The sequence below is a fragment of the Piliocolobus tephrosceles genome, chromosome 2 (genome assembly GCF_002776525.5).
Source record: "Piliocolobus tephrosceles isolate RC106 chromosome 2, ASM277652v3, whole genome shotgun sequence".
NCBI lineage: Eukaryota > Metazoa > Chordata > Mammalia > Primates > Cercopithecidae > Piliocolobus > Piliocolobus tephrosceles.
Window position 1 is genome coordinate 150,702,669 of NC_045435.1, and position 27,434 is coordinate 150,730,102.

General features: G+C 46.7%; 1 protein-coding gene across 16 annotated transcripts in view; it reads left to right on the forward strand.

Annotated features, from left to right (window-relative positions):
• Positions 1-19,817, forward strand: part of TBC1D5 (TBC1 domain family member 5) — a 606,671-nt gene extending 586,854 nt beyond the window's left edge. For 12 of the 16 annotated variants that reach the window (XM_023207328.1, XM_026454175.1, XM_023207334.1 and 9 more), the window contains 3 exons: positions 9,111-9,190; positions 10,060-10,221; positions 15,752-16,045. In XM_023207328.1, coding sequence (XP_023063096.1) covers positions 9,111-9,190; positions 10,060-10,221; positions 15,752-16,045 — 536 coding nt within the window. Of the gene's footprint in view, positions 1-9,110; positions 9,191-10,059; positions 10,222-15,751 lie in introns of all 16 variants that reach the window. The other 4 variants (XM_023207336.1, XM_023207339.1, XM_023207341.1 and 1 more) reach the window with 3 other exon arrangements.
• The last annotated feature ends 7,617 nt before the right edge of the window (positions 19,818-27,434 follow it).

Consider the following 27,434-nt stretch of genomic DNA (forward strand, 5'->3'; position numbering starts at 1 on the left):
CAGTGGCCCCCAGTGGCTGCCTTGGCATTGTAGCACTCCCACGGGGGGTGGCATTCCCACTAAGGACAATCCTTACTTAGGCTCCAAGCTTTTCAGTGATGCCTTTATCCTTCTGATTCAGTAAGGAAGAGACTTTTTTGGTTAGTAATAGTCTTGTTGGATTTCTTTCTTTTTTTGGTTATACTTTAAGTTCTGGGATATATGTGCAGAACATGCAGGTTTGTTACATAGGTATACACGTGCCATAGTGGTTTGCTGCACCCATCAACCCGTCATCTACTTAGGTATTTCTCCTAATGCTGTCCTTCCCCTAGCCCCTCACCCCCGACAGGTACCGGTGTATGATGTTCCCCTCCCTGTGTCCGTGTGCTCTCATTGTTCAACTCCCACTTATGAGTGAGAATATGCAATGTTTGGTTTTCTGTTCCTGTGTTAGTTTGCTGAGAATGATGGTTTCCAGTGTAGTATCTAAATAAAAGTTTGATCATTTCTAACAATTATACTTGGCAGCTTTGCCATGGAGGCAAGACTCTACTATAGAAGACCAAAATACACCAACTCACCAGCTTTCCCAGTTTGAAAGGGGCAAATGTCATTTCATTCATGGTAGAGCATTTAACACAACAGTAGGATGAAGTTTATATACCTGTCACATACAATAGCAACTGCTATTAGTTCCTATGTGCCGCATTGAGTGCCAAGTACTTCACAAACAGTATCTCTAATCTCCCACTAAGTCTGCAAGTTGAGAGAGAGTATCCCTGGTGTACAGTGGAGGAAATTGTGACTCGGTGTGCCTTACATAGTTGGTGGGAAAGTTCCACAGCTAGGTAATAGCAGAACCAGGCAGGATTCAGTCCCAGCTGTGTCTGATCCTGCAGCCTATTTTCATCCTTTCATACCAGGCTGCCTCTCCATGTTCTCCAATCCCAACTTTCTTTAGCTAATGATCCAACAACCACAAAACCCATCTACCTCATCATCTGTGGAAACAGGCTCACTACCAATTGCTTGATAGCCCAAGGACTTTGGGGCCACTACAAGCATCTCATGCTGAGGACAAGAGCATATGAGCAGGGGGAGATGAAGCCCAAGATTTAAAGGCTGATGTTCATTGCCTTGGACCATGTTTACATTCTAGCTGCAGAATGGCACTTAACTTTCACTCAGTCCTCATGTCAGCAAAACTTTTATGGCCTGAAATTCATAACATATATATTTATCTTAAGCCCAGTTCAAAGAGTCTTATTTGACTAAATGATGTAATTTTAAGGCAGTCATACCCAAACTGCTGTTCTGTCTTATAGCTCCCAAATAAGGGCATGATGGCAAAACCCCAGATTATTTCATATTACCAAGGCATCAACTATGTTTCTGTTTTTATTTTTAGAAGTACATATTCTGACAAAGGCATCTAACCATTACTGGAACTTAGAGACCTTTCAAGTTTAAAAATATGTGTAAAGTCTCCTTTTTTGGTTGACTCTAAAGTCATAGCCGTATCACGATTATGACAGATTTTACTGGGAGGTGTCATGCTTCCATATTACTCTCTGGTGCACAGGAGAATAATATGCCAAATAGTAGAGATCAGTAAAGATTCAGAACTCTATGCCACACTTACTCAGTTCACTTAAGATTACTATTTATTGGCCTCAAGAATTGTCTTTAGTGTAATATGCAAATTTGCCTAGTCTTACCCGTAGATTTTCCTAAGTAATGTTCCTCTCCCAGTGCTGAGTTTGCGTCTTCAGCCATTCTGGCAGCTGGATGCCAAAGAGGATCCTTGATTATATTTCTGTGCAATCTTCATTTTGCTTTTTAAGAAAATTAACTTGGCTTTTAATAGACCATCAGTGAATGTTATTTCTCTTCACCTGCCCCTAGCACTTCTCAATCTAAGATCTGGTTAATCATATTAGTGTCTCTTAAATCTTCATCTGGGATATATCTGACCTACATTTATTCCTTAGGAGATAAAAATCAGCCCTCATGGTAGCAGGAAGGCCCTTGCCTCACATTGGTCACTTAGCCAATTACCTGCTCTCTCATGTAAAAACAGGTTCTGGCTAGGCGTGGTGGCTCTAATCCCAGCACTTTGGGAGGCCAGGGTGGGCAGATCATGAGGTCAGGAGTTCGAGACCAGCCTGACCAACATGGTGAAACCCCGTCTCTACTAAAAATACAAAAAATTAGCCAGGCATGGTGGCGCACACCTGTAGTCCCAGCTACTCAGGGGGCTGAGACAGGAGAATTGCTTGAACCCAGGAGGCGGAGGTTGCAGCGAGCTGAGATCATGCCACTGCACTCCGGCCTGGGTGACAGAGCGAGACTCCGGCCTGGGTGACAGAGCGAGACTCCATCTCAAAAAAAAAAAAAAGGTTCTAGGGGAATGATGAAGTAGGGAGTGGTAATCTGAAATTGAGTTCAGTGTATATGTAAAAAATAAGTAAAATTTCAAGGTAGGGAGAGAGAGCAGGAGAGAATATACTTCTTCAGGAATACCTGCAGTGATGCATAACTTCACATGAAGAAAACCAGGTTCTCCCCCAGAGTACTAGTGATTTCGCAAACATTAGCAAGGAGCAGTGGGGTTTTAAAGTGATAGGAATACATTGAATAGAGCGCCATATTTAGAACCTGAACACCTTGAGCACCATATTTAGAGCCTGGCACCTTTGGTACCAGGTAGAACAGTGCAGTTTCAGGAAGCATTCAGTGTCTGAGCCTCATCATTGAATTATTGTCCAAGAGTGAGAGAGAAAGCAAGGGGGACCCAACAACGAGGTGCTATTGGAGGGAAGACTGCTAATGGGAAGCCGACTCTTAGATGTGGTAAGTTCGAGGGGGACTTTGAAGAAAAGGCAGGACATGTCGTTATAGGGAAGATGGGAGGGACTTCTAGAAGGGGGAATGGATTTGCAAGGACACACAAAGATACACACCATGTACTGGAGGTTGCATGATGAATTTGATGCCTTCTTCTAGGGTTTGGACAACTATGGCACACACACTGTGCACAGACATCCCTTTGTCAATGTTCAATAAAAGCCAGTAGTGACAAATGACAGGTCTGCCCCTCTTTCTAATGGCCACCTCTTAAGCCACTGTCACACTGGGCCTGCCTCCCTTAATCCCACCTCTCTATTTTGTAACAGTGAGCATAGTTCCTCTTTAGAGGCTACTACAGTCCCTTATATGAGATTGTTAAAGGTCAGGGTAACTAAATTCCTATCAGAGATGAGAAAGCCTCAAAAAACAGCATCCAGATATCTGAATATTTAAGGAATCAAAGGAGGAGGAAACATAGTAAGCAATAATAGTAATTGCAAGACAGGATGCAGAAATAGAAAACTTTGATTATCTCATCTAATCCTCCCAGCAACCTTCTGAGATGGGTATTACCCCCATCCCACTGATGGGTTTAGTGACATACAGAAGACTGTATCTCAAGGTCATCAGAACCCAAGCCCTTTGTTACCATTGCCAGTGCTCCAAAATGCTCTCTGATAGAAATGATTGTACCATCTGTTTTGCGTATAGGTAACTGCCTGTTTCTGGCTGACCTCACTTCAGTCAGTTCCACCATGGAATAAAAGGCACTATATCTCAAGGCAATCAAGTCAGTGCCAATATCCCATCCTGTGCCTCTTCATATCTCTGGTCCCTTCGTCAGTGCCGTACACATAATCAGGGAGCTCAGGAGTCTGAAAGATCTGAAATCTAATCCCAGTTCCACCACTTTCAAGTCGTGAGACCTCAAATAACAGACCTGGCATTTCTGGCCTTGGCTTCCTTTTCTGTAATATGTTGACGGTTCTCATCTAGAAGGGTTGCTGAGATAGTCAGTGAGGTAACGTGGCACGTAGAAATGAAAAGTACTGGGTACGGAGCTTCCATAGTGGGTTAGGTGTGGTGCGAAGCACTTGACCTGTGCTGTCTCCCTGTTTCTTCACAGTCATCCTATGAGGAGGGTGCTGTTATTACCCCTCAGGCACACGGAGGTTAAATGCCCAGTTCCACCTCTGTTAAAGCCAGATGTTCTGCTTTTGTCCCCTTTCTACTCACCCCCTCACCACCACCAAATAAGGCTTATGTTACCTTTTGCACCAGCCATTTAAAACATTTAGTTGAAAACACTCTTATTCTAGCATTGAAAAAGTTAAGTTTTTAAGAAATTGGAAAAGTGGTTTGTTTACCATTTTCATTACCCTTAGAGTTAGAGACCTATTTTTGTGGCACTGACATTCCATTAAAAATAGTGGCATCACCATGGGGTTGTTAGGTGAATGAGATTTTTGTGTGTAATTTCCACAGAAGTGGTTAGTTATGTGACATTTTCCCCTTTAGTTTCAGTGCTCCAACATTTATAATACATAATACTTAAATGTGAGGAGATTATAAAGAGTATAATCTTCCTTTTACACAGAAACAAAGAGAAAGAGCCCTTATAGCAAAATTTATTCTGCCTTTGGCTATGAGGAGAATTGTGTTTTACGTTGGAAATGTAAACATTTTAAGTCATGGAAAGACATCAAGTTTTTCTACTTTTACATGCAGATGTAACTTACTTAAAACAGATTTGTGACTAGGAGGTTATATGTAAGTAGAATGCTTGTAAGTGCTACCTTATATAGGGGAACTGTTAGGGAAAGGATTTACATGGTCAGTACTCTTAGTAAAATGTAAATTCTTGTATTCAAAACATTTAACAGCCTCTGAAGGTGCCCTTTTGTTTTAATTTGGATTTACCCTGGATTTCTTAAAGTGAGCCTAGTCAGCTTAGTTGATTAAGAAAAAAGGTTTATCCCTGAAATTAAGTGAACAGTTCACTTAACCAGGGGAGATGGTCCTGGTTTTCATCAGGTCCTAAAAGGTGGTCCTTGACTCAGTCCATAAATTAAGGCTAAAGAATTGCTAGATGAGGGTATGCTGGTGGTGATACCACAGCTCTGAGTTCTTCCCTCTTCTTGGGTGAACCCACTCTGCACTGCTTTCTGCAGCTGTCTTGCGCATCAGGCCAGAGCACTGTATTCTGCATGCAGGACAAGATTAGTAGGTTGCATTGTCTTTTATTGGAGGAACTGGATGCTTTCATCCTGTGTTATAATTAGGCAGTCTGGCTGCTGTACTAGGTCCAATATTGTCTCATCTGAACTTATGGTGAGACACCTGGCACCTGTGAATGTGACCTTATTTGGAAATGGGGTCTTTATAGATGTAGTTCAGTGAAGATAAGATTATACTAGATTAGGGCTCACCCTAATCCAGTGGCTGGTGTCCTTAAGAGGGGAAGTTCAATAACAGACATACAGGGAGAATGCTGTGTGATGATGGATGCAAAGACTGGAGCAATGCATCTACAAGCTAAGGAATGCCAAGGATTGTTGACAACCACCAGAAGCTAAGTAGAGTCAAGGAGGAATTCTCTAGAACCTTTGGAGGAAGCATAGCCCTGCCAATAGCTAGATTTCAGACTTAGCCTCCAGAACTGACAGAGAATACATTTCTGTTGTTTTAGGCCACCCAGTTTGTAGTACTTTGTCATAGCAGCTCTAGAAAATGAATACAGCTGCTAATAACATAACCTCCATCCCCCTCCAAAAAATAGACAAATCAGGAGGTTACTTTTTTTTCCCACAACTAAAAGAAGCCCATAGGTAGACAGTCTAAACAGGGACAGTGGCCCCATGATGTGTTCCAGGTGCCTCCTTAAACTGTGATCCCTATCACAGCTTTTGCCTTCATCACCACTCCCCTTCTCAGCTTACCCCTGCAAGCACCACCACTTCTACTCTTGAATAGATGGATTTGTGAGAAGCTCACAGCAAAACAGGGCATGACTAGGACTTCCTGGTTCACAGGTTTTTCAGGCAATGGGGCCAAAATGATTTGGGAAGATCTTCTGCAGACACTGATACTTCTGTATTGGGATGATAAATCTATGTCCCTAAACTCACGTGTGCAGAAATGGTGCTCTAAAACTTCATCCCCACCAATGATAATCAAAGGCCTTGAACTCGCCAGTTAAAGGCAACTCAGTCTCTTATAGACTAATCATTTTTTTCTGAGCAAGTGTCCACACTTAGTTTCTCTACTCTGTCTCTTCTCCCTGCCAAGATAGTGCCAGGGTTCTGGAATGGGCTCACATTGTCTCTTTGGTGTTTGCGGAAGAGTTCTGATTGTCTTCTAGGTCCTTGCCTCTAAAGAGAGCTTTGTGTTCCTGTACATTTCTGGGTTTCATTTTCCACTAGAGCCACTGACTGCCCTGTATGCCCATAGACTGTGACCTAAAGGCCGTTGGTCCTTGTTGCTGCTGGCCATGGGCCCCGCCATTACACTGGGGGCCGAAGCCAGGCAATTTGGCCACATCTTTTTGTTTTAGGATGTGTTCCACAGCAGACTATCAAAGGGGCAAGCAGGAGACAAAGGTCTGGTTAGGACAGCAGCAGAGCTTACATTGGTTTCTGCAGATTCCCCCTTTGTGCTGGCCTCTGCCCTCTGGGTATGACCTCCAGGGGCACTTTCTTTAGTTCCTTGAACCCAAGAAGCCCCCTATTCTTCCACCAAATATCCTGATGCTCCTGACTCCACTTGCTGAGCTTCCTTTGGGGCCCTGGGAGCAGTCTCCTTGCTGCCCCCACCTACCCAGTAGGAGCTGGGAAACCTGAGCCCACCTTTCAGCTCAGCAGGGACAAAATCCATTTCCATGTCCAAGCATCCAGTGCTGTGTGCCATGCTGCCTCTGCCAGCCCTCAGGCCCTCACAGCTCAATCTGAAAAGCCAGAGCAGTCCTGCAAACAAAGTCATCTTTCTCAATCCTCTAAAACAGGGGTTCCCACTCCTGGGTCATGCACCAGTACTGGTCCGTGGCCTGTTAGGAACTGGACTGCACAGCAGGAGGTGAGGAGCACGTGAGCCAGCATTACCACCTGAGCTCTACCTCCTGTCACATCAGAGGCAGCATTAGATTCTGGTAGGATCACAACCCTATTGTGAACTGTGCGTGCAAGGGATCAAGATTGTGTGCTCCTTGTGAGACTCCAGTGCCTGATGATCTGAGGTGGAACAGTTTCATCGCCAAACCGTTTCCCCCACCATTTGTGGAAAAAAATGTGTTCCATGAAACCAGTCTCTGGTACCAAAAAGGTTGGGGACTGCTGCTCTAAAAGACCTACAGAACTGGTTCTTGTGAATTTTCTGCAGTTGCTTATTGTTAATGTCCTGTTGAGTGGATTCTATTTTGTTTTTTTATTGAGAGAGAACAAATTGTTACAGGCTTTTAAGGAAACCAAAAACATTTGCTCTCTAATTATATCTGTCATTCCATTCCCATTCAGCTTGCTTTCTTGTTTTGGAGTAGGCCATTCTAATAGCCAAAACTACAGTCAAGTTTTCTCAATAAGTAAAAGCTGTTGCTTTTCTGCTACAGTATGTAAGAAGACTTATCACCCTGGTTTATGAATTTAGTCTTACTGAGGATTCTAATAAATTATCAGGCTGGAGGCATGTTGATGGTATCAGTCTTTGCCCTGTCCCTTACTGGAAATACTTTTTGGAAATATTTAGAATAGTAGTGTTTTGATATGCAAGCTCCAAGCGTGCTTTTTCATGTTCATTTATTAATTCATTCCATCAGTCAGTAAATACTTATCGTATACCTGTAATGCCCCAGGCATTTATTCTGGGGGCTAGAAATAAAGCTCTGAGCAAGAACACCTTGGAGTGTATATCCTGTTAGGGGGAGATTGACAGTGAATAAACCAGCAAATACATGCATCAGACAGTGACAAGTGCTTATAAATACAGTAAAACAGATGGTATGGTAGAGACTGGAGAGTCATTTAGGGGCTTCTTTAGTCTGGATGGGCAGGAAGGCTGCTCTGAGGAGACAACACTGAAGCAGAAAGTTGAACAATAAAGAGAAGCCTGTGTGCATAGATTTGGAGCAAGAGCCCCCAGGCCAAGGGCATAGAGCACTGACCCTGCCTCTGCCAGTGCAGGGCATTGAGCAAGTGAGGAGTGGTATATTAGCCCTAGTAGTTACATGGGGCCAAGCATGGAATCCAGGAGTCCCATAGCAACTGGAACAATCTTAAGTGAGTGACTAAGAATGTAGCATGGAAGACATTATAAGTGGGGCATTTTTTTACACCACAAAGAATAAGAAAGCAGATGTTAATGGAAGGTGAACATACTCACTGTAGTGATTCTCAAATTGGTGTATCTATCAGCATGTTTTTTAAAATGTATTTTAATTGTGCTCTCCTCCCTTCCTCCACCAATACATTCTCTTGTACATCCCCAGGAAATTAGGCTTTCCTCCCAACCCCAGCGCCTTGTGAGAATCCTGCCTCAGAATGCCACAGTTCCTGATAGAGCTGTGTGCATCCTGCAGGCAGATGAAAGCAAGGAAGGCTAAGGACCACTGAGTGTTTAACATACCGACAGGCAAGCAACTCAGTGCAGTGCTGAGCCTGATGGTCAGAAGCTGGCTTGGTGGGTTCCTCAGATCAGGTCTGGAGGAAAGACTTGTCATGTGGCAGCTAAGTCTCCTAGAGGAGACTCCACAGACATTGTCATCTAATGACAACCTGTAGTGCCATGAGTTTGGCCTCTCATTTTTACTATTATGTTGAAATGGCAAAATGTTTTATGTTATAAATCCTTAAAGACAGTTTATTAATTTCAGTCACCTGGAAGGAATTGGTCTTTAGAGAGAGGTGAGGTAACATCATTGACCCATGAGGCGATGTAGGAAGCCCAGTCTGAAAAGCTTCCTCCTAGAGATTAGATGAATGGCCCAGGCTGTCGGCCACATCATGTCAGCAAGAGGTACCCAGATCTCTTGTTGGAAGTGAAGACACATCTGTCATGATGAGAGCACATGCATGGAATGTTGGAGGGGAGGCTGTGTGTACCAGGCCTGGTGCTGCCCTCTCCACTCAACGCTGCAGCTTCCCCATCTGCAGTTTGCAGAGCATCCTTTGTGGGAATAGTTGCTGTGAGATTTGGCAGAAAACTTCCCGAGCCTGTCTGAAGTTACGGTGTGGCAGCAGGTAGGTTATGCTCGGAGCATTGGTTACGAAATGTCATTCTTCTATTTTCAGTAAATATTCAAGATGTGATATTACAAGAAAATTTGGAAAAAGAAGATCAAATTCTGGTTTCCCTGGCAGGATTAAAACAGGTATGTGCATTGCTCTGACACTATTTCTTTGTGTCCCTCCTGCTGTGGGGAGGGACTCCCAGGGCATGTAGCACCATGATGTTAGAGCCAGCATCCCCCTAACCCTTATTTCTTCCCAGACAGAGCCCCCTCTGCATCTCTACCTCTTTATGCCCCCTGTTCCTTCTAACGATTATATCTGACTAGCTTGCGACCCACACTGGTTTTCCATTTTCCACTCCTCTCCTTCCTCTTACCAAACCCATTCTATTTGTTCCTTACCCAAAGCTAGTGTGGGTAGACCAGCATCATATTCAGTCATTCATCCATGGATTCATGAATGTCTTTGGAGCACAAGTCATAATTAGTACCTACAGCAGGCCTTAGACCCTCAAGGACCACATTGACCCAAGCCTTGAAGATCTAAATGAAACATAAATGTCAGTGAAAAAGAGTATGCTGTTTCCAGATGCCTACCTATGCGATGAACAGTCCAGCTCAGGTGGAGCCACTTTAGTGAGCAAGCTGTGCAGTGGGGGTGGGTGTGGAGGCAAATTATGCTTCCTGTTTTAAGATAGTGTTAAGTGTGTGACTCCCATATGTGACCCTGTGAGAACCTGGCTATTAAATGTCCTGATATTTTTCTTACTCACTGCTAAGCCAGCAGCTTTGATAAAATTAGATTTTTTCTCATTATTTATTTCTTATAGTAAAATACTAATATTCATACTAATTACTAATATAGTAATTACTAATATAGTATAATTACTAATATAGTAAAATACTAATGATTGATGACAAGGCTAGTTTAAATGTCTGAGAGATTTAGCTAGCATCTGAAAACAAACTCATCCATTTTATTCATTTATTTTCTTCTTCTTTGAACATAGATCAAAGACATTCTAAAAGGTTCCCTGCGTTTTAACCAGAGCCAGCTAGAGGCCGAAGAGAACGAACAGATCACCATCGCGGACAACCACTACTGCTCCAGTGGCCAGGGCCAGGGCCGAGGCCAGGGCCAGAGCGATCAAATGTCTGGGGTCATTAAACAGGTACAGAAGCTCTGATGCACATGTTACATTAACTCAAAGGGAGCACATTCACATAAGTTCCTCAAAGTTAAGAATCGTATAAACCCTATCAAAGTTACTTCAAGTTATCATGTGTGAAGTTCAGCTGTGGAGGTGCTGTGTAGCGCTGTGCAGCCTGTGCTCTCTGTGCTGCAGGGGGTGCCATTCACAATGATACTGATGAGACAAGTGTCTCCTAGAGTCATGCAGTAAGTGCCCTACAAACCTGTATGCAGCAGTGTTGCCTGAACCTCCTGCCATGCCCATTCTGTGGGATGGGAGAGCTGGATCTCTGTCTCAGTTGTCAGTTGCCTCCAGTTGATGCCTCTTTTCCCCTTTAGGAAGTACTGTCTACGCTTTCCTAATGCTATCTCGAGTGGATTTCACTTTGCTAGAACCTTTTTGGCCAAACTTACTTTCTTGCTGCCTTCATGGGGAGGGACTGCTCATTAATGTCTGCCATCTGGGGCAGGGGTCTGTAAAGGGCTACAGAGTAAGTATTTCAGGATTTGCAGGCAACATACGGTCATCTGTGTCACATATTCATTGTTTTGTGTGTGTGTGTGTGTGTGTGTGTTTGTATCTTCTTTTTGCTTTATCACAACCCTTTAAAAATATATAAACCATGCTCAGCTTGGGGGCCATGCAAAAACAGGCCACAGGCTGGATTTGGCCATAGTTTGCTGACCCCTACTCTCAGATGTCGACATTGTATATCATTTGTTTTAACATAGAACCACAGAATTTCCCAGCTACAAAGGATCTTCCTACAGCTTCCTTATGTGCCTAGTCCTGCCTGCTCATTTGACCAGTGAGAAAATGAAGGTCAGAGAGACACACACAGGCTCCGAGGCCGGAGGCACTTAGCCTGCCAGGCATTATGTTTTCAGAAACCCTGCCCCAACCCAGTAAGCTTCAGTCCCACCATGCTGCCTTGCTGCCCATTATCCGATAAGACAAAGAGATGGTTCATTTCCCACCTATATTTTAAATTAATAATATTTTTTAAATCAGCTTACAAATTTTCATCTTGGAAAATGAACATTAGCAAAATATTATCTAAGTCACTTTCTCAAAAACTAGCATTCAGACACTTGTAAATTATTTATTTTTTGTGTGATTTTAAAACAGCAAAATGACATTTGAGTGGGAATGTTTTTCAGTTTTAAGGGCGCTCTTCCAGAAGAGAGACTCCGTGGGTGACGTCCTCTTGAGGCCGTATGAAATGTTCATGGAGTGCTTTGGCTCTGCATTTGTAGCCACATGAATGCGACAGTGATACTGCCAGTTTAATTTCATTCGTTTCTTCACAGATTCTCCTTCCTTGCACAGATGTTTTATTTTTCAATAATCATTTACTTATTCAAATATTACTGAGTGTAGGCCCAGCCACAATGCATTTATAATTGAAAATTTTATTTAAAACTTTAGCATAATTTTTTAGTTGAATGTGTCAGTTTGCTACAGGAAAAAGATATTTTAAAATCACTCATGAATTTGTTAAATTTAAAACTTAATGATTATACTTTGCAGTTGTCATCCCTGGTTTCTGTATTTGTAAGAACCTACCAATGACCACTGCTGCCCCAGTGGACCCCGCCGTACATACCCAAGATAAGCTAGCCATGAGGTGTGTCTGTGTGAATGAAACTGCGCCCTCGTTCTGGCAGGGCCCCATCACGTGCAGCATCCAAGAGACACGGCACCTCTGCGTGTGCTTCTGAGACACAGTCAGCCCTTCCTGGGGCTGAAGACCCCACAAGTGAAAATAAAATGACTTATCTTCTCTACCTCTTCTCTGCCATGGCCCTTCCCCATAGCTGTTAGCAGTTTATACAAAGCCAGTACTCCTGAAAAAGGTTTTACTGAAGAAGAGAGAAACAGAGAAGCAGTGCTCTCCTCTCTCCTTCAGGGAAATCTTGAGATTTCTTGAGAGAATTCCTGAATTCAAGCAAGCAAGTCAGAAAGAAGCCAAGTGCATGGGGCCTTCCACCATAAAGCCCAAGGATCTGGGCTAGGCTGATAAAGGCCCAGGGGGTCTACCACGCATGAGATAGCTGCCAAGTACCCACCTTCTTCCTGCAGGAGCTAACTCATCAGTGCTTGGAACTGGCTAGGTTTTCCTCCTCACTGCTTGTGGGAAGAGGTACAGAGGGCTGTGGACAGGCTACACCCAGGAACATGCGTCCCAAGAGAGCCAAGTGGGAGTTCTGAAGGCTTCCAGGGCCTGCTGTGCCAGGAACTGGTTTTACTGTCCAAGACTATGGGATATATCCCCTGCTCTCATGAGCTCCCAGTTATGGAGGGCCAGGGCCTAGGGGAGCAGTGCTAGGCAGGTTCTTGACGCATTGGAGATGTAAGCACCACATGTTGGGTTTGTAATGGGTTGTGTCATAGCACATTCCTAACTTAGGGATGGGTTTTCATTGCTTTCTTGGTTAATCAGTAAATAATGTCTAAAAGATAGTGCAGAAGGACCAGGCTCCCCTGCCTAGTGACACATGGCTCATGGTCCTCCTGCCGATGCCCTTCCTCAAAAGCAACTGTGAAAGTGTTCTTCCTTTGTGGGAATTCACATGCCCTGCTCCTCACTGTAAGGTTGGTGTGATATGGCTCATAGTGTTCTTTCTGTTTGGTTTGCAAATCTTACCTCCAGCTCTGAAAACAGCAGTCTTGTGAAATTGTGTTCTATAGAGTGAGAAGAGCTACACGCTCTCCCTCCCTTCTCAGCATCTATCCTCACACATTCCTTTGGGAAGTATTTGATGAACTAACTCAAATCAACTACAGTAGAAGGCAGACTTTGTGGGACCCTGGGTCCATTAGTCAGCCAGCGCATCACTTGCCCTTTTGGTACTTGGGTCCCCTGTTTTAATCCGCATATTGTCCACTATTACAGCCACCAGCCACATAGCTATTTAAATTTAAATGCACTGAATTTCAATAGAATTAAAAATTCAGTTCCTCAGTCACACTAGCCACTTTTCAAGTGTTTGGTATCCACCTGTGGCTAGGGGCTGCTGTATTGAGTAGCACAGATAGAGAACATTTCCATCGTCATGGAAAATGTCTGTTGAACAGTGCTGGTCTATAGTTGGGCTCACCTGCTTTTACAGCCATCCTAAACTCAAGCTATGAAATGGGGTAGGACTGGGAAGATGGCAGAAAGTGGGTAAGAGGGATATGTGTTGTGATGATCCTGGCTAGTTGTAGGCAGGACTGACAGGTTGAAAACTCTTCTAATTGTGTAAGACTTACCCATATCTGGTAAAAAGAGAGGATTGACCTAGGGATTTACAACACTTCTGTAAATGCTATAAATGGCACCAGATAGCAGCTAAGGCTGCTAGAGAAGTCCATAAAGAAGTCAGCTCTGCATCTAGAAAAAAATTATAGGTGGGAGTCCAGAAGAGTGGGGTCTTTTTTTGTGCCTTGTGACATTGGCCAAGCTACCAGGTCTCCTATTTGGGCTTGTTTGCTTGATCTGTAATGCAAAGGGGCAAGGAGGGGGGTCAATAAAACAAAATGCCTGCTAAGGACCTGTCAGCTCTTAACTTGCTTTGTCTATGAAGGCAGCCTGTGACCTTCATCTAGGAATTGGGGGAAGCATGCCGAATAACTAGAGTAATGGTAGAAACTATCTTTACTTTTAGTCATGGTCTTTAAAAAGTATTTCTCCACTTCAGAATCTTACTAACATCTTTACTGTAAGCTAAAGGAGAATAAGTGATCTCAGTATCTCTGAAGCAGAAGCACCACTCTAAAAACTAGGCCCTGCTAAACATGCTCTTCTATTTTCAACCTAGGATAAGCTCCACCAAGTAGCATTCCAGCCCTGTGTTGTGGTGAGAGGTCAAGAGTTTCACAGTTTACAATGCAGGACAACTGTCCTATGAACAAAGTGTCTACACTCTGGAAGAAGTCAAACCCAAGGGCCTCTGTTGATTCCCCAGCAGCTTTCAGTGCACTCCCCAAAGGCAGCACGGCTCTCACCAGGTGCACCTTATATAGAGACATGGGGAAGAGATTTGAGTTCTTTTCCTCCAACTCAGAAAAAAGACAGTCCTTCTCTACCAAACAGCTCCAGTGCCATTTGAGATCACATGCCCTGCTACCAGACTACCGTGTGCTACGTTTTTCTTCGCTTGTGTAGGAGTTAATGTGTTGATAGAATGTTAGCAGCTTTAGAACCTGAGATGAAGAACCTCAAGGCCTATTGCAGCTCTGTGATCTTAAAGGCCAATTTTGTTTATGTTCTCCAACTGAATATCCTAAAGGTTGGTGAATCATTACAGGTGGAAGGTTCCCCAGCCATTATTTAGCCACTCGCCCCCTACATCACTGAGGAGGACGTGAGATTTAGAGAGGGGCCTGTCAGTCAGGGCTCAAGGCCAGATTTCCCTGAGAGCTGTTACTCACTCCCCTTCTTGGCTCTGCACACAGCCCACAGATGGCCAAGGCCGTGCCAGTCTGGAGGCCCAAGGACTCAGGAGACACTTCCAGTCAGGGGTCTCCATATATCTCATTAGACTGGAGACCCCAGCCCGAGACTCCCCCCATGCAGTGGGGAGGGTAGGCCGGCAGGGTGAGGGAGGCAGGTGTGAGCACTACATCACCTTACAGCACCACTGGGTGAGGTGTTCTTTCTGCCAGGCTGGCACTGGATGTCCTTGGTCAAACTATGGCTTTGCTAACCCAAAACCTTTACCTGTGTTCGTGGATGTTAACTTTATTAACTTAAAAAATAAAAAGCTACTCATAATTGCTTAGAAAGAAAAGAAAATAATTGTTGAGTAAAGCAATTCTGTCTCTATACTTTTTGCCATTATACTTTGCAATTGCCATTCTTGGTTTTCCCATTCATAGAACCTAGTGGTTACCACCATTGCTCCAGGAGACCCCCATGTGCATACCCAAGATGAGCTAGCAATGAGATCTATATGAGATGAAATACATTAGGCCTTCTGAAAGCTATCCTTCTAGCCAGTAATAAAATCACTCCAGATCTGGCAGCTCACATTAGGGAGCCAGCAGCTGCCCATGTCATCTCCCTCTGTCATGACAACACATTAGGAGGAAGACACTTGTCTTTATCCCTGTTTCACAGATGAAAGTTAAAGTTCAAGAAGGATGGGTGATTTGTGTGGCAGGGTCCCACATGAGGCTGGTAGGGATTCTGCCTGCAACCTATTGGCCAGCTCCTGAACCTGGGCTCTCCCCAGCAGCACAGGCACTGCCTCCATCTGAAGCTTTTCAAACAGGAGCTTTGCTTTGTTCCCCCAGGGAAGCCAGCATTTGGCTTTGGAGGGGCTTACAAGATGCTGCTGGCACCGCACCACTGGTAAATGCGTGGGCTTCAGGGCAGCAGGTCAAACGCTGCGTCTTTCAAGATTGAATGTAGGCTGAGGTGGCCTAGCTTTCCACAGCGCGTCCCCCAGTTCACAGGGCCTTCCACTCAGTTCTTTGCCGGTTTCTTCTTTCATCCACCTGTACTTCTGACTGCACTTCACAGGCCTCTTCAGAAACACCAGGGTGCACCGATAGAGGGAGTTCCGATGACTTCATCCTGATTTCCAAAGAAGATGATGGGAGCAGTGCCAGGGGCTCCTTCTCTGGCCAGGCCCAGCCTCTTCGCACCCTCAGAAGCTCCTCTGGGAAAAGCCAGGCCCCAGCCTGCTCCCCACTGGTGTTCTCAGATCCGCTGATGGGCCCAGCCTCAGCTTCCTCCAGCAACCCCAGCTCCAGCCCTGATGACGACAGTAGCAAGGACTCTGGCTTCACCATTGTGAGTCCCCTGGACATCTGACCACAGTGCCCAGTCCTGCCCCACAGGGATCCAGCCACCCTTTAGTGGCTCCAAGGCCAGACTGAGGCTCGCCCAGTGGAGACCCTTCTGAAACCACTCCTTCCTTCCCGGCATGCATTTGGCATTGGTCCAGCCCTTTGAAACCCTTTAGAGAGAAGCATATGTGGCCACAAAGCACACAGGCTTAGGTTTGCCAAATGCAGACAGGGCTTTCTGGGCCCTTACCTAACCCCTACCCGACTCTTGCTCTGAGTTAGAGCTGAGTTACATACCCAGTATCACACTCACAGTTAGAAAAGTAGAAACACTTTTCCTCTGTCCCTTCTTCCCAGCCAAGAATGTGTGGCAACTCCATCAGTTATACTTAGAAGGAGGAGAAATAGTTATTTTCCTATCTTCTGTCCCTCAAAGCATCAGACATAGGAAAACTGGTTTATACCAAGAAAGCTTCCTCTGTGGAAATCTGTCTCAGCCTACTTTATTCCTGCATTGGGAAGCCATATTGCAGATCTAAATGCGATAGAATGAACTAGAACTGGTGGATTCCAGGGCTGGGGGGAACAAAACAAACTCATTACTGACCTCTCAAAGTTATAATGATCTCTGCAAACAGGGTCTAAACTTAGGAATCATATTTAGGTGTGATGTAGCATTAGATTTTTTTTTTTTTTTTTTTTTTTGATGTATTAAAGAATGCATCTCCAATCCTTAGGCCATCAATGTCTCTCCTTAAACAATTGTATTTCACCTTTTAGAATCTTTCATAGCCAGCAAACAAGGTTACTATAAGCCAGTTTCTGCTGCACTGATTTCAAAAGATACAAGAATATTACTATCCTTCAGATGGAAAATGTGACCTTGACTTTATGGATAAACATCTTTCAGACAGTTTTCTAGTCAAGTTTCTCTGGTTTCAGAGCTGTATATATACCTGTCAACTGAGGAATAAGGGGAAAAACCTAAGTTCGTTCCCACCCAAAGTCAGAATTCCTCATTGGCCTTAAAGTAGCAGTCATAAGACTTAGAGAATTGGACCTAGAGTCCCTTCTGTGGGGAATAAGGATACCTAGAGAACATTCCAGATGCCAAGAGGATGCAGGATTTCTGCACAACCCCTTCCCTTCTTGGAAGTCAAATGTAGGAACTGCAGGGCCTGTGCTCATCTGTGAACCCTGCATCCTGGGCACCACTGCCAGGACGGGGTCTGACGGGCCAGTGCCTTCCTGGCTCAGCACAGAGACTCTTCCCCCCTGTCAGTCAGCACCTCAGGAAACCATGATGGGCACAGAGCATCACATGAGTTGTTTCTCTCTTTAAAGAAGATTCCCTGGAAAGGATGCTTTTCCTCTCCTTTGCCTGCACAGGAATTCTAACAGGAATGGGTGAGGATGGCAGAGGGACACAGTGCCTGTCTCGCGCCATCAGGGAGAGCAGCCACACCAGGGATGACTGACTCGCTGGGCAGTGGAGGCCTTCATGGTAACAGATGAAAGCTCAGTATAGAGGAACAGATACTGTTTACTTCCCCCCTACTGCTCACCTTACATATCTGTATAGACAAATGTGATCATGACATGATTTCCCACCTGCCCTCCAAGAAAATGGTGACTCACTCTCAAGTCAGCTACTGCAGAGAGGGTTCTCATTAGCTTTGCAGTTTTCTCTTAAACTCTAGCAGGGAAATCTCCTCTTACCACATCAGCATATAAGGTGAATAATAACTCTGGTTTTGCCAGACAACAGGTTGTCTGGCCTTCAACCACTGGGCAGTTGCCTGGCAGGTGCACACAGTAGCTCCCTGGCTTCTGGCTCTGAGTGTTCCTCTCAGCACCTCTGAGTAAGTTGCTGCCAAGCACAGACCCCTATGACACCACTTTGTAAGCCACGGGGCCCCCATACAGTGAGTGACCTTGCAACTGTGCAGGGTTGCCATTGGTCACTTTCGCACCTTGGGAAGGTGTCAGTGTTTTCAGTTCTCAAGTAAGAGGTGTAGAACTGTTCCCGCCAGGGCTCTGGGACCAACTGGAAAGGACCACAAAGCTGGTCATCCCTGGGCAGCTGGGCCACTGTCACCTGCTGACCTCCAGTATTTCCTTCGCCCTAGAGCTAGAGTCATGATAGCTGAAGTCACTGGCCCTGCAAGAGTCACTAGGCACCCACCATGCCAATAAGGCTCTCCGCTGGCTCCCTGCAGTTGGCTGGGTGTTTAATAGTCACTGAAAACTCCCAGCCCTGCTGCACACTAGAGGCAGGTCCTCTTGGTCCTCTCTATCGTGTGCTCCTACGTTGGTGGCATGTGAGGACCAATGGGTTCACTCAGAGATACTGCTTCTGTGTCCCCCAACAAGCTCACGCCCTCTTTGGAGAGAGACATACAAGAACAGTAGGTCATGGGCAGTACCAGCCTCAAATTCCCACAGGCTCATACTCAGACAATTGTATTACTGCCTTTTGTTTTTTAAGTGTTTATTCTTCATAGTTGAGTATTATTTGCAATTTTATTAGTTACAGTGCTATTAAAGAATATGTGTTCCTTTTATTATTTTACCAAATACTTATGTTTACTTGCACATTTTTAAAATCTTGAATATATTGTGTTTTGTTAACAAATGTAGTAATCAGTGGAACTCTTCTGTTTTGATTATTAGCAGTTAAATACATTTTGTATACATGAAGCTTAGATTAATTCCCATCATCATCTCCTTTTTTTTATATATGCCCCTATGTGTTTTATGCATTCCTTTTTGATCAGATTGGAATTTGAGGTAAACTTTAGCTTTGTACATTACGTGTGAGAGTTACAGACTAGCAAGTCTAATTACTTTGCCTTACTTTGAGTGTATGCCACAGGTCAGATAACACGTTAAACATTTAGTTACACTGGATTACTCTGCCAGAGCTGACCTCCTGCTGATGTCCAGAGGTAACTGCAATCTGAAAAGAGATAACATCACTGCAGAAAGAATGTGACTCTAAAAATAAACCAGGACCTCCCTGTGATTTGCCTTGTCTGCAGATGACCGATGGACTCGTGTGCGTCAGCCCTGGGGTTGCTAAGGAAGCTGCCTCAGGGAGTTGGGGGTTAGTTGCCGCTCTCAACGGGAATGCCTCCTCTACTTTGTCAGAGATGCTGAACAAATAGTGAACTCTGTGGCAGTCATGCTGGCCTCCTAATAATAACCTGTCAGAGTTGATGCACATTATTTCTGTGTTTTTTTTTTTTAAGAAACTGCCCCCAAGGGTTCATTATAGAACAGGAGTGTGTATGGAAGACTTAGGTCCCCACATAGAGTGGCCGTTCTGTGGCGGCTACAACCAATTCCATCCCTCCTTTCCTGCAGACACACACCCGGCCCCTGGCCCCTGCCCTGTGTGTCCAGAGGAGGGGCACTGGGGAGGCTGTGGAGCAGAGAGAAGAGGCCGGATGCATTGAGGATGGCACCTGGCAAGCCAGGCTTCCTTCTCAAAGGCCAGACTGCTTTCTCAGTGTTACTTTCTAAAGCTCTCTTTTTATGGTGTTAAAAAGATGTATAAAGTTGGTATAAACAGGCTTGAGACCACTTTGATGTAAAAGCTGTCACAGCAGTTTTTCTTACAGTGGCACAATTCATTTGATTGATGGAATATTCAGTGATGCCATTTATGTCCTATCGCTGTTTTCTCATCCATCTTTATGCTATAACTCATATTGATTGATTTACGAAATGATTTCTCCTTTTGGCAAAGCGATCCCATTCAATATGGTTATAATAAAAGACTAATGTGAAACTGAGACTGTAGCTTGACTTATTTCAGGCCATGCGTGGGGGCACAAGGTGCTGATCAGGCCCGGCCAGAGGAGTCCCTCGGAGTGCATCGTCAGGCGGGGAGTGGACGATGGAACCGTGTCCCAGCCCCAGCACTGTGGTCCAGCCTCACTGCACCACGGGGCAGGTCCTAGGCCTGGCCCAGGGCTCACACCCAACTCTGACATACCCTTCCTAACTTGGGCTAGTTTCTTAACTTCTGGGGCCTCAGTTTCCTTATCCGCAAACGGAAGATAATAGTAGTCACCTAGCTCATAGTGGGTGGTGGGGATTGAAGAGGATAACAACTGAAAGTACTTAGCACAGAGCCTGACGTACCATGAAATGCCTGACAGTTTCAAAGATGCTGCTTAATTCTGGAAGAGCCCCTGGAGGTCATGTAGTCCTACCCCGACCATTCACAGCCAGGACCTCAGAGGCTGCTGGGAGGCCCAGGTCCCACCCTGAGGCAGCCCTGCTCAGCCCACTGGTCCAAGAGACCATCTTAGGGGCGGCCCCAATGGCTTGCTATCCATCAGCACCAGGTTTGCCCTGGTAGCCACACTTCCACCAATCTATTATGGGATTGGTGAAAGGGCCACAGGTGAGGATGGGGGAAAGATGAGTATACTCTTAAGTGACAAACTAGGAGGGATGGGGAGGGGGATCTCTATAGCTTAGGCAGAGCCCTGATGCCAGTGGCAGCTTAGAATTTGCACCTGGGCCCATCTCTAGCCTGGGCCTCTGTCCCCAGCCCAGCTAGCAAGTAGCTTTTCCTCTTGTGGGCACAGCCCCTCCCCACAGGTTCTGCCATCCAAGAGTTGGAGGGCCTGGTACACTCCTCAGATGGCTCATGCTAGTGAGGGTGACCCCAGCTTCCTCGGACCAGTGACAGCCACATATGCACTGGTATCCCCCACTGGCCTCCAGGAGTGCCTCACCCATGTCCCTTGGGTGTGACCACTTCATTGCTTCTGAAACCTCCTCCTGCCCTCCCTGCACCTCTCCACCCGAGGTTGGGCTCCTGGCCCTAGAAAGTCGCTAGCAAGTGTGAGGGAATGCGGTCTCCTGGGAGCAGCTCTCAGCCAAAGGCTGAGGAGGAGTCAGGGCATAACGACCCAGGCCCCTAGCCCCTGGGTGGAGCCACCCTGGTGTGAGTGCTGGTGGCTTCCCAGGGCTTCCCTGCAGGGTTAAGCTCCAGTTGCTCTCGAATCTTCTCTCAGGGTCAGCTTCTTGGAGAACTCAAGCTAAGGCACCCTAGACACCCTTCTTCCTGAGCCCCTTCTCCAGGCAGAAGGGTTGTCCTTGGCTCACCCCCTACCAAGGCCGGGGGTGAGTGGGAAGAGAGTGCAGTGGTCAGGTGGGCCCAGAGTCCTCACAGATGGGGGCTGTACTAAGAGGCTGCTGCCCCGGTGTCTGTGGTTCTTCAAGGGCCAGGGCAGGCCCTCTGTGTGAGTTCTTGCCCCCAGGCCTGCCGAGTTGCCCCCCTCAACAAGTGCACATTACCCACAGCTGGTCAGGCCCTGCTGGAAGAGCTACTGAGGCTCCTTTTCATTTAGTAGTTTGCCTCTGCCACAGCCAGCATTCTTAGCCTTTTAAGGACATGTGTGCATCACCAGTAACTTCTGGGCTCTGAGGGTGAGAGGGGACAGATGACACCGACCCAGAGGGCCCATTCAACATTGGGCCACTTGTTTCTCCAGCAGATGTGATTGGACACCCTCAAAGTGTGAGGCTGCACACGTGCTGGGGACACACAAAATGCCCCTCAGATTGCCAGGAGTGGCTGGAAGACACTTGTTTCTATATTAGGAACAAACACCAAAAAAACAAAATTAAATACTAAGGTAGCCCAGAGGAAATCCTCTGTGCAGCCTGGGAGGGGTTCCAGGAGACCACAGAGGTGAGTGGGTGAGCGGGGCCCAGCGTGAGCCTGCCGCCTGCCCTCTGTGGTGGGGCACTCCCACTTCCTGCTCAACAAATGGTAGAAACCGAGTTGAGGGGTGGGTGGACTTACAGCAGCCAGGCAGTTGCATTTTCCCACAGGCACTTGCAGTAATGGGGATGGCCCCTCACGAAGGACTTGATGCTGCCCAGCCATTCAGTGATAACCACCAGAGAGTGCACAGGCTGTGCCAGCTGTGGAGCCCCGGAAGGGTCCCGAGGGCATGCCACTGACCCATCATCTGGGCTTAACTCCAGCAGCTGCCTGGCAGCAGGAGCCCCTCCCATGTGTCAGACTCAGAAAAGTGAAGGGATATTTAACAAGGTGTAAGTATAACTGAAAGGGTGATGGGGCTGCAGCGGATGTCCCCCCCAGTCCCCCCCCAGAGTGCTATGAAGGGCAGGACAACCGACAAAGGCCATGTTGTGAAGAGATCATCGTTCACTGCCTTTCTGACAACATGCTCGGCCCTCAACATCCCTACCTCCTGCCCTCAGCTCTGCCCCTGGTCCTGAGCTACCCAGCTGTCAATGCCAGGGCCCAGTGGTCTATGCACAGCTTCCTGGCCCTTGGACCATCCCACAGCTTGGTCGGACCCTTTCTTATCCCACCACAGAGAAGGCCTTGTTCCCACTTTCAGGTCTGGCCAGTGGCCTTGTTCCTCTGACTCCAGCTCACCTCCTCACCCCCTCTCCTGGAAGCAGATACCACCAAGAGTCCCTCTGAACCCTCAGGATGACAGGTGGTTCCTTGACCACCGCATTCCCACAGGGCTGTGCTCTAGCCCCACTGGCGTCCCTTCTGCCCAAGGCTGAACACCTGCCCTTTCTTCTGCCCACAACACCTCTCCCTGCCGTCCAGGTTACAGGGGTGAATGCCAGCTTCAGTGGCCAACCTGCTCTTTGGTGAGGCTCCACCAGACTCCTGCGCATGGAACTGCTTCCTGAAGTCCTATTGTTATATTTTGCTTTGTGTCACACAGCAAGAGTTAATGATGTTTCCGGCTTGTGTGGGGCAGGGATTCAGGTAGGGCACAGTGGGGATGATTTGTCATTGGTACCCGTTATCTGGGTCTTTGGAAGACTCGAAGGCTGGTCTTTCACTAAGATGTCCAATGGTTGATGCTGAGACCTTAGCTTGGGCTGTCAGTCGGAGCACCTACACGCAGCCTGGGCTTTTTTGCAGAATGGTGGCTGGGATCCAAGAACGAGTGTCTGAGGGGAAGGCAGGTAGGTGGAAGCCATTTCACTTTTTATGACTGGCCTCAGAAGGCACACCAGTTCTGCCACATTCTCTTCATCAAGGTAAGGTAGTCACAAGAAGCATCAATTCTGCCACATTCTATTCATCAAGGTAGTCCCAAGCCCACGCAGATTCAAGGGGAGTGAAAATCAATAGCACTTCTTGATGTGGAGGGTAATGTTCCAGAAGCACATGTGGGACTGGAAGTGCTGCAGCCACTTTTGGAGACTATAATCCGCCATGCACATTGCAGGCTTCTGCAGGGTAGCAGGAGTGAGGCCTCAGTCATCCGGTGGTAGATTAAGGCTGCTCCAGCCATACTAGGGAGCTTACAGGCCCCATCCAAACCCTGCAATATGTGTAGCTGCTCACTCCTCTCCTCCAGGAAACCTTAGGTATGTTTTTAAAGCATACCCAAAATCTCTTTGACATCACTCCCATCAAGAGGCCCTTGAATCTTGGCTCTGACTTCTCAACCAGTAGAATATAGAGGACATGATGCAGCTTCAGATGGGAACTACTTCTTGTCTCTTGGTACATTCACACTTGGAACCTGGCCACCATGCTGCAAGGAAGCCCAAGCAGCTCTGTGGAGAGGAGCCAACAGTCAATAACAACTTACAATATCATCTTGGAAGTGAATCCTTTGGCCTCAACGTCACTGTGCAGAGCAGAGACAAGCTATACCCATCAAACCCTTCCCAAAGTACAAAATTGTGAGCAAACTAAATGATTGTTTTAAGCTACTAAATTTTGGGGAAGGTTGTTATGCAGCAGTGGCTATTTCCTGATACTCTGACTAGCAGGACCCGTCTCTTGTAAACTCTCCCATCTTAGGACTGAACACATTCTCCAGGCCTTTGTCCTACCTCCCTGCCTTCTGCTGAATGTATTCATGTCCAAGTCCAGATTCTGCATTTCTTATCTTGAAAAGAGGCACTCTGAGCCTTAGCTATTTATTCACCCATATTTATGAGCATCTACCATGTGCCAAACACTGTGCTGGGTGCTGGAGACACGCAGTGAACACGATGGATAAGATACCTGTCCTCAGGGAGCTTGCAATCCAGTGGGAGAGAAAGGCAATGCCCAGTAAATGAATGAATGAGATAATTTCAGATGGGAAGGATGTGGCAGAGACCCTTCAGAAAGTCCCAGTTCCCTTTCCCCCTGAGGAGGGACACAACTAGACCAGCCTCCCTTGAAGGGACTGAGCTTGGGCCACTGGAGTGTGAGGGGTGAATATGAGTATGTAGAGGAGGAGGAGATGAGTAGATGACTCTGGGAGCCCAGAAGGGTGGGGTGGGGGAGAGCATGGAAACCTCCTCCTCCCCAGATCTTGAGGACCAGCCGGTATCAGGTTTTACCTAAACCCCTTTGTCGTTCTTTGCTTTCATTCCCATAAACATTGCCCCTCCCACAAACATCACCCCTGGGGAAAGAGTCATAATCAACTCTGATCAAATCCCAGGCTGCTTACAGGTTGGGGAAAGATAGAAGCCAGTGTCGCTTCGAACCAACCCCAATTCATTCAGAGATACTAGTGTCCATCAGACACCAGTGCCCGGAGCCCTGCCTGCCTGACTCCACCCTCAAGGTGCCAGGGGTCCATCTAGCCCACTGTCAGCTAATCAAGAGGGGACTATGAGCAAGACAAGCAAGCTTCGGGAGCCTCCATTTCCCCATCATTAATATTGGGGGGTGGGGCTGGGGCAAATGCCTAGCTTGGCCACCTTGCAGGAGTGTTGCAAGGGGATTAAGCCTGTCAAACTCCAGGCCCTGGGTCTGGCTGTCACCCACATTAACTCCTCCCAGTCTCCCCATGGGGGCTGGCAATGGGGAAGGCAAAGGCTTGGGCTGATGTGGCCACATGTGTGCAGACAGCCCCGAAGCTCTGCCCCTCAGGACTTCCCCTCCCCCAGCACCTGAATGGCAGGATTTGGGTGGCTTCCAACTCCTGGAAGTGACAAGCTCTGCATGATCGCAGCAGCCTCTGTGCTTCCATCTACCGTGCAGCACCAGCACCAGGGACCAAACTCACCCTGTCACAAAATATGGAGGCATGTTCCTGGACATGTGTGTGACTCACCCAGCGTCACAGCAGTGGTGTGTGGCAAGGCTGCCACTGGGTTTCTGAGAATCCTGCACCTCAGAGATTCAGAGAAACTCAGACTTTCAGAGAAAGTCTGTCCTGTCCGCTGTCAGCAGAGGCGTTAACCACAGAGCTTGCAGTGGGAGCCCTGAGAACTAGCTCAGCAAGGCCAGGCAGAGTTTACCCTTCCTGTCCCTGAGCTGCTCTGGGGCTGGAGGCTGCAGGAAGCAGAGCCAGATGTTAGCTCTGTCCCCTGGTGGCAATGTGGATGTGGCAGAGACAGGTGAGAGATGTGCCTGCTGGAGTCGAACTGGGGATCTGCTTTGCTGGATTCCATGGGAACAAAGCAGATCCAGGCCTCATGTTATCACCCCTCCTGCATAGGCTGGGTTTGGTCCCAGCTGGTCCAGGAGACAGTGGGTAGGCCCCACTCTCTCTGACACTCCATCTGAAAAATAAGGAGGCTGATGTGGAGCTGGCGCTTCAAACCCAGGGGGTTGAGGTTGCGAGACGGATCCTCGCTCTGTTGCCCAGGCTGGAGTGCAGTGGCATGATCTCAACTCACTGCAACCTCCGCCCCCTGGGTTTCAAGCAATTCTCCCACCTCAGCCTCCTGACTAGCTGGGATTATAGGCGCCCGCCACCACACCTGGCTAATTTTTTTGTATTTTCAGTAGAGATGGGGTTTCACCATCTTGGCCAGGCTGGTCCTGAACTCCAGACCTCATGATCCACTCACCTTGGCCTCCCAAAGTGCTGGGATTATAGGTATAAGCCACCACGCCCGGCTGAGCAGGCACTTTTTTCAAACTTTTTTGACCAGACCCCACAGTAATAAATACATTTTATGATGAAATTTGACAGGCTTAAAAATATATTCCATGATATATTAAATAGGATTGTGTCTGCTGCTATATAACACACAGGTTCCAAAATGTCAGTTGCTTAAAACAAGAGAAGTCCATTTCTCACAGACGTTAAGTATCAAAGTGAGGCTTCCTGGTTTGTGTGTGACTCTCCTCCATGCAGTGATTCAGGGACCCAGCCACTTTGAGACTCCATCCTTTAGGACTTTCCCACCAATGTCAGAGCCACCTTGACTCAGAAGTAAAGTGTCATTTTTAATCACACTCCACTGGGAAAGCAAGTCATTCAGCAGCCCACCGAGATGCAAGGGCAGTCCCTTCCTAGGGACACACTGATATGCTGTAGAGGAGTACAGCTTTGCTAGCTAGTCAGCTGCCTCTACCCCCACACCCTAACCCCTGAATACACACACCATACACACCCTGAAACAGAAGGCTCACAAAACAAACATCCTCATACTGCATGCAATACCTTGCTCATTCTGATACCTCCTCCTCTATTTTATTTTATTCTATTTTATTTTCATAAGTGCTGGATGTGACCCACTAAATTAATCTCATGATCCACTAATGGGTCAATTCCTACAGCTTAAAGATTCAGATGATTCCTTAAAGTGTCCATAATATTAACCAACTCTGTAGATTGTATAGAGTTCAGCGGTCACATAGTTGATAAGCTTTTTTAGCTAAAAAGAGAACTGCTTGAAGCTATAGCTGTCAGAGGAAGAAGCATGTAAAAAAAAAAAAAAAAAGTGGCTTTTAATGCAGAATAGATTGGAATATCCTCCTAACCCATGCAAAGAAATAAGAACTGCTCAGGTGTCCAGGGGCAGAAGGCATTCTAGGGAGGCCAGGAGGACGGTTTCTGAGGGACATGTTGGCTCCAGGCTCTTTTCTGGGAGGATTTGACAAGTGCTTTTCCCAGAATGCAGCCAGTTTTGCACAAATCCCAGCCAGGTGACAATGATCATTCGCCAGAATGTAAGAGGAGGACCCAGAGTCTCGGCACCTGCTGTGAAAGATCCTCTATGTTCCCGGGTCACCCTTCCTCTCCCACCTTTCCTCCCCCGGAAAAGTCTGCCGCATTCTTGTTGCTCATGTCATCTGAGCCCTGACAGGTCTGCAAAACACTTCTGGGTCTGGTGCTCTTCTCTCAGAAACACCTGGGAAATAGCCCCATTACTTGTGACTCAGTTCATGATGCATGGCCCAAAGTGACACTGGGGACACTGACCCCTTTCTTTGAAGACATGAATCAGACGTCAATAATAACCTAGACACTCCTGCATAAATCTAATTTCAAATTTCCAACTAAGCCAGGTGCAGTGGCTCAGGCCTATAATTCCAGCACTTTGGGATAGAAGGATCGCTTGAGCCCAGGACTTTGAGACCAGCCTGGGCAACATGGTGAGACCCCATCTCTACAAAACACTTAAAAATTAGCTAGGTGTGGTGGCTC